This window comes from Salvia hispanica, chromosome 4 (assembly GCF_029641045.1).
Source record: "Salvia hispanica isolate PSC_SH4W2 chromosome 4, Shi_PSC_v1, whole genome shotgun sequence".
NCBI lineage: Eukaryota > Viridiplantae > Streptophyta > Magnoliopsida > Lamiales > Lamiaceae > Salvia > Salvia hispanica.
Genome location: NC_142695.1, coordinates 43,401,426 through 43,408,590, shown reverse-complemented (window position 1 = coordinate 43,408,590; position 7,165 = coordinate 43,401,426). Strand labels below are relative to the sequence as shown.

Below are 7,165 nucleotides of genomic sequence, written 5' to 3'. Positions count from 1 at the left end.
CTCAAGATTTCCTAGGTCAGTGCAAAAATAAATTTTGTTTCCAACTTTACCTGACCTAGGAATTCAATAGGGACATTCATTTGCCTGACCATCCTAAGAAACAATAGCAGATGCATGTAGTGGAGTTTCTTCCACCACATGCATATCTGTATTGTCTCTGTATACCTTCACTCTATGCCCATTTACCAGGAAAGGAACTGAGTTTGGGGCGCTTCCTTGAATCTCTACAGCTCCATTTGCTCGAAGGCCAATGATCGTGTATGGCCCCATCCACTTGGATTTCAACTTACCAGGCATTAGCTTCAGCCGGGATTGAAAAAGGAGTACTTTCTACCCTACGCGAAGTTCCTTGACTCGGAGATTCTTATCATGCCAGAGCTTTGTTCTTTCTTTATAACACATGGCCGAGTCAAATGCTTCCAACCTTAGCTCTTCCAGTTCTTGTAGTTGCAGCTTCCGTTCTTCTTCACAAGCTGACGCCTTCATATTCATCTCTTTCACAGCCCAGTAAGCCATATGCTCCACTTCCACGGGTAAATGGCACATCTTTCCGAACACCAATCTGTACGGTGACATCCCGATTGGCTTTCTGTAAGCAGTCCTATATGCCCAGAGGGCATCGTCAAGGTGCTTACTCCAATCTTTCCTTGTGGTGTTCACCGTCTTTTCCAAAATATTTTTGATTTCTCTGTTCGAAATCTCTGCTTGACCATTCGACTGGGGATGATAGGGTGTGGATAACCGATGATGTACACCATACTTTCTCATCAAAGCTTCTATTGTGCGGTTACAAAAATGCATACCTTGATCCGAGATGATGGCTCTGGGCACCCCATACCTGTTGAAAATATTTGCCCGCAGAAATTTAGCTACCTCCTTTGACTCGCAGGTGGGTGTAGCCTTTGCTTCTATCCATTTGGAGACGTAATCCACCGCAACCAAAATGTATGTGTTCCCATATGAAGATGGGAAAGGGCCCATGAAGTCCATGCCCCAAACATCGAAAATTTCACAAACTATAATCGGATTCTGCGGCATCTCATCTCTTCTAGAAATTCCCCCGGTCAGTTGACATCTTTCACAGACTTGACAAAACTCGAAAGAGTCTTTGCTTAGAGTTGGCCAATAAAATCCATTGTCCAAAACCTTTCTGGCAGTTTTCCTAGGCCCAAAATGCCCTCCACAAGCTAAGGCATGGCAGTGGTTCAAGACATCCTTCTGTTCCCACTCAGGGATTCATCGTCGAATAACCTGATCTGAGCATATCTTCCAGAGGTAAGGATCATCCCAGAAGTAGTATTTGGCTTCACTCTTCAGCTTCATTCTCTGGGCCCGGGAAATTTCGTGGGACCCTGGTAGTTCTCCAGTGACTAAGTAATTTGCCAGGTCAGCGAACCATGGCTCAGCATTCATCGGGCGCTTCTCCCTGTCTGATGTTCCTAGACCTATTGCTGTGAACACTACTTCCCAGTCAATAAACCTAGCAGACTTCCATACACAATAAAGATGTTCCTCGGGGAAGGCATCCGGTATAGCTTCATCCGTATCCCCTTGGAAAATTCGGCTCAGATGATCTGCAACCTTATTCTCCGTCCCCTTTTTGTCTTTTACCTCCCAATCAAATTCTTGCATCAACAGCAACCATCTAATCAACCTTGGCTTAGATTCCCGCTTGGCCAGGAGGTACTTAATCGCAGCGTGATCAGTGTAGACTATCACTTTCGACCCTAGCAGATACGGTCGAAATTTCTCGAATGAGTACACCACTGCCAACATCTCTTTCTCTGTGGTATCATAGTTCTTCTGAGCCTGGTTGAGATTCTTCGAGGCATAAAAAATGACATAGCTTTTTTCGTCAATCTTTTGACCTAGGACTGCTCCCACTGCAAAATCACTGGCGTCGCACATTACTTCGAAGGAGTAGTTCCAGTCTGGTACGCGGATTATCGGGGCGGAGACAAGTCTATCCTTTAGCATCTGGAATGCCTTCTTGCATCCTTCATCAAAATCAAATTCCACATCATTGTGCAAGAGATGCGTTAGTGGTTGGGCAATTTTTGCAAAATCCCTGATGAACCGCCTATAGAAACCTGCGTGACCCAGGAACCCTCTAACCTCCTTCTGATTTGTGGGGTAGGGTACTTTCGAGATAACATCCACCTTAGCCTTGTCCACTTGAATCCCTCTCTCGGAGACTATATGACCAAGGACTATTCCTTCTTTTACCATGAAATGGCATTTTTCAAAGTTCATGACTAAATTCTTCTCTTGACACCTTCTCAATACCAGATCCAAATTTGCCAAGCATGCATCGAAGGAATTCCCATACACCGTGAAATCATCCATAAAAATTTCAATGCATACCTCCAACAGGTCTGAGAAGATGCTCATCATACAGCGCTGGAACGTTCCTGGTGCATTGTATAGTCCAAACGGCATTCTTCTATATGCATAAGTACCAAACGGGCAGGTAAAAGTTGTCTTCTCCTGATCTTCTGGATCCACGTATATTTGTAGGTATCCACTGTATCCATCTAGGAAGCAAAAATATTGCTTTCCAGCCAACCTCTCCAACATCTGATCAATGAATGGTAAGGGAAAATGATCCTTCTTAGTGGCTTCATTAAGCTTCCTGTAATCAATACACATCCTCCATCCAGTTACTAATCTATTAGGCACCAATTCATTCTTATCATTCTCCACAACTTGTATTCCTGATTTCTTTGGTACCATATGAACTGGGCTGACCCATTCGCTATCTGGAATTGAGTAAATGATCCCTAAAGATAGCAACTTCAATACTTCCTTCAGAACTTCTTCCCTCATGTTTGGGTTCAGCTTGCGTTGTGGGTCTCTATGCGCCTTCGCACCTTCTTCCAGTCGGATGTGGTGCATGCAGAGATCAGGGCTGATTCCCACCAGGTCGGAGAGCGTCCATCCTATGGCTTTTTTGTTCCTCTGGATTACTTCCAATAGATCATTCTCTTGTTCTGCTGTCAAGTGGCTGTTGATTATCACTGGGAATGTTTCATCTTCCCCAAGGTAGGCATACTTCAGTGTCTCGGGTAGTTTTTTCAACTCCTTCTTCGGTGTGATGGCTTCCTGGGGCAGGGGGTTTTTCTCCAGACTCTTTGTTGCTATCTCATCCAAATTGGTTCCCTCGTCTGGACCCTTCATCTGAACAGACCCCGTAGACTCGAATGACAGTGGTTGGTGTCAGAATGCCAAGATCGCTTCATTGATCTGTTCATCTGTCAGGTTCCGAGTCAAAAGGGTTTCACACCATCCTGCCACCTCCTTTTCAACAGACTGGCTCAGCTTCGAATTATCAAACTGTTCCTGCATTAATTCAGTCTCAAGATATTACTGGACCAGGGGGTTAATGACATCAACAGAATGCAAATTCTCAACATCCAAGGGTTTCTTCATGGCTTCATCGATGTTGAATGTATATTTTTCCCCATGATAATCCAGGCATATTGTTCCATCAAACACATCTATTATAGTCTTAGCGGTGCGTAAGAATGGTCTCCCTAACAGCACTCTGCTAGACTCAGCAGATTCATTATCACTCATTTTTATCACATGAAAATCAGTTGGGTACAGGAAATCATGCACTTTCACTATCACGTTCTCCAACACACCTTCGGGTGAAATGCATGTTCTATCGGCTAACTGAATTACCACTTTAGTATCCACCAGACTTACTCATATCAACTTCTTATAAATCGAAAGTGGTAACACATTTATCGAAGCCCCTAGATCACACATGGCAAGCTCAATTTTTATGTCACCCAGAGAAATAGGCAAAGTGAACATACCTGGGTCTGTGCACTTTGATGGCATCCTCCTTTTCTGTATCACCGCTGACACATTTTCTCCAATTACTATCTTTCCGTCGGGTTTGGTTTTTCCTGCTATGAACTCCTTGATGAATTTACTGAATGTCGGCAGCTTCAAAGCTTGTAGGAAGGGCAGGTTGATCTCCAGCTTGCCGAAAATCTCCATGAAGTCTTCGGTGTCGTCCTTCTTCTTTTTTGCTTGCCCTCGATGAGGGAATGGCTTCGTACGCTTCAATGTCCTTGTCAGACCTGAGACGGATGGCTCACCGACTTCTTTCCTTCCTTCCTCAATTTCCACTTCAGGCTCCGGGTCTAAGAAAAATGGATCGGCCATTCGAGGTAGCGGTTTCTCCAGATCCCCTTTTTGAAGACCGTCTTCCATCCTGACTTTGCTTACCTCAGGCCCCTCTAGATCGAGGGTCATGCCTTCTGATAAGGCTAATTTCATGCATTGGTTATAGGGATTAAATCTGTAATTTCCTGGGTCTAACGAACCTTTTTGAGCCAGGTGTGTAGAGAAACTACCAGCCCCAGGAAGAAGATAGAGATCACCTGGTGAAGGAAGCTGGCAAGGAAAATTAAGCAAGAAGGATGAAGAGCCACTAGACTGAGGAGCATCGATTAAGGGCAAAATGGGAATCATAAGAACAGTCTAGAAGCTTTACCCTCTATAAAAGGAGCACGCAACCAACATGAAGGAGGACACCTTTTCAGCTCTTAGCTTAGTTTTCTACTTTTCAACACACTCATTTGGGTGAAAGTTTCTGGGGGTTCTCGTTTCAAAGGAAGTTTGGGTGCAACACCGTCTCTACGGAGGCGAAGAAACAATTACCTTTATTTTCTGTCTGCTTTTGGGTACTCACCGAGTCTTCGCTATTCGAAGCTCGGCTTTTGTATGGTTTCTAACGTTGGATATTTAGTATTTTGCAATGGATATTTCTGTTTATGTTTCGTTTATCTTGTTGTGTCATTTTGGGTTCTGAGTTGTTGATCTTTGTTGATTGATCTAAGTTTGAAGCTGGTTTGTGAGAAATCTGTGTTGATCGGTGAATTCTACGTAAATCAGTGTAAATTTGAGGTGGAGATGATGTTTGGTTGTTGTGGATGGCTTGGATCCGGAATGGATTAAGCGTTCCGTGACTGCATCTATTTGTTTGAATGCTTCATTTCGTTGTTTAAGTTTGCATTCTTGTTTTACTTCTTCTAGTAACCGTAGATCTACTTTAGTTTGAATTGTTTTTCGATTTTGTTGCTTTAATTTCTGTTGCTTTATTCGATTTATGTTTTACCTCTGTTTTTTTTACTGGATGTTTTATGCTAAATGTTGAAGAAGATGATGTCGCTGTTAGTTGGTTCTTTAGTTAGTTATTTTGTAGCTTTTCGATCGTACTCTACCTTTTCAGAAAATGGTCCCCACCGTCAGTTGTTTTCTTAGGTCTGGGTAATTTAGGGAATAGTTTTCTTAGATCTTGAAATTGCCTCGCTTTTTCCAGTTATATGCATGATTTCTGTTTCTGCCTAGATCTAGCTGTTAGAGTAACATACTTCAATTACCAAGTCTAGCTTAATTTCCTCAACCCAAAAAAATTGTGTGGCAGCAGTCAACCCAAAAATAGTTCCCGAGTCCTTGAACCTGTTTATTGGGCATTCATCTCTGTGGGATCGATCCCTACTTCCCTGTGCTAATTTTAGTATGCGTGGTTGAGGGTTTTGAAGAGGTATTCTGTGTGTTCGACGACCGAGATCTTTCGACGATCCGTGAGTTCCTAGACCCTGTGATCTAGTGGATTCGCTGGACCTAGGAAGCTTGATATTCCTTACTTTGCGCACAATCTAAACCCAGTAGCTTCACCTTCCTTGCCCATTGATGGAGGTGTATTTTCATCTTTTCTCATCTCCGGACCCTCATAGCCCCGTCCTGACCTCAAAGTTATCTGACTAATATTTGCCCGGTCAGGTGGTTTTACGGAAGCTGGTATCCTTCCTTTGTGTCCCCTCATTTCATTCAGCGAAGTGGCCAATTGTGACATTTGCTTGGCTAACATATCCATGGCAGACTTATGCTCTTGTTGAGCATCTTGGATTTTGTGCACCACATCGTTGTTTGCCTGCATCTGCATGTGTTGTTGTGAGTTGACTAGGTCATGTACCATCTCATCCAGGTTCTTTGGCGGTTTGTAGTTCGACTGGTTTGAGCGATAATTACCCTGACCTCCTTGATTGTTGTTGAACTGATTCCCTGACCCTTGATTCCCTTGGTGTGCATGCTGGAAATTCTGGTTGCTTTCGGTGGCGTTCCTTTGATGTGGTGGCACATAAGAGTTCCCTTGATTACTCTGGTTCCTGTTGTTCCAGTTGGACTGGTCCCCTTGGTTGCGATAACTCCAGTTGTTTGGTCCTTCCTGGTTTTTCCCTGACCAGTTCGAATTATGCTGAGGTCCATCCTGATTACGGCTAGGCCAGTTCTGCGGGGTCTCTGCTGGACCTGGGTACTGTAGCTGGAGCTGTTGGTTTTCGTCTGCCCATCTAAAACAAGGGTTGTCTCTCCATGGTGCCTCCTTGATCTTCCACTGATTCTAGTTTGTATTCTGATTGCCTTGATTCCAATTCCCTACTGCATTTGCCTGGGCTTGGAACTCTCCATCGGGTGGTGGATCGTAATAGAGCTGGAGTTGATTTTCCTCTGGGCCTGGCGGCTTCTCTTTCTCCTGCGAGGTCAGGGAACTCTTTTTCTCAATCGCACTAAGAAGTGTCTTCTCCAACCGATCTATCCTGTCCCCAACTCCTTCTCCCTCTTGTTCCTTGATTGCGTTTGCCGAACCTCTCCTTATGATACGCGGGTGGTCATAGGCCTTCTTTGCGTCGATCAACCATCCCAAAATTTCTCGTGCTTCACTTGCTTTGTTCTTTGTGAAATTCTCCCCGCTCGAGGAATTCATTAAATCCTTCGACTCAGGATTAGCTCCTTCATAGAACAAGTAAAAAGTCTCAGCCTCCATCATCCTATGGTTGGGACAGGCGTCGAGCAGCCCCTTAAATCGAGACCAATATTGACTCAATGACTCATCGTAATCCTATTTGCATTCCTGAATCTCCTTCTTCAGGGCATTTGTTTTGTTGGATGGGAAAAAATAATCCAGGAATTCCAGCTTGAAATCCTTCCATGTGTTGATCGAGTCTGGTGGGAGCCTCAGCAGCCAAGTGTTAGCCACCCCCTTTAGGGCAAACGGGACTGCACGCAAATGGTAGTCCTCCTCAGTAGCCTCGTTGAGCCGCTTTTGGATACTGCACAGCTTACTAAACTCGTTTAGGAATTCGTAGGG

At 44.2% G+C, this 7,165-nt stretch overlaps 1 protein-coding gene across 1 annotated transcript; it reads right to left on the bottom strand.

The window, feature by feature from the left end:
- Positions 1 to 330: 330 nt before the first annotated feature.
- On the bottom strand, positions 331 to 5,995 carry LOC148929226 (uncharacterized). Its single transcript, XM_089056758.1, has 6 exons — positions 5,695 to 5,995; positions 4,092 to 4,280; positions 2,091 to 3,017; positions 1,352 to 1,997; positions 839 to 1,075; positions 331 to 601 (listed from the first exon to the last, which is right to left on the bottom strand). Exons 1-6 carry the CDS (start codon positions 5,993 to 5,995, stop codon positions 331 to 333), a joined length of 2,571 nt encoding a protein of 856 aa, XP_088912884.1.
- Positions 5,996 to 7,165: the final 1,170 nt, after the last annotated feature.

Coding starts and splice junctions, on each gene's coding strand:
- LOC148929226 (XM_089056758.1), bottom strand. CDS start 5,995: ATGGTACATGACCTAGTCAACTCACAACAACACATGCAGATGCAGGCA. Junction 4,281..5,694: donor TCCATCAATGGGCAAGGAAG/GTGAAGCTACTG, acceptor GCATGAAATTAG/CCTTATCAGAAGGCATGACC. Junction 1,076..1,351: donor GTCACTGGAGAACTACCAGG/GTCCCACGAAAT, acceptor AGTCTGTGAAAG/ATGTCAACTGACCGGGGGAA.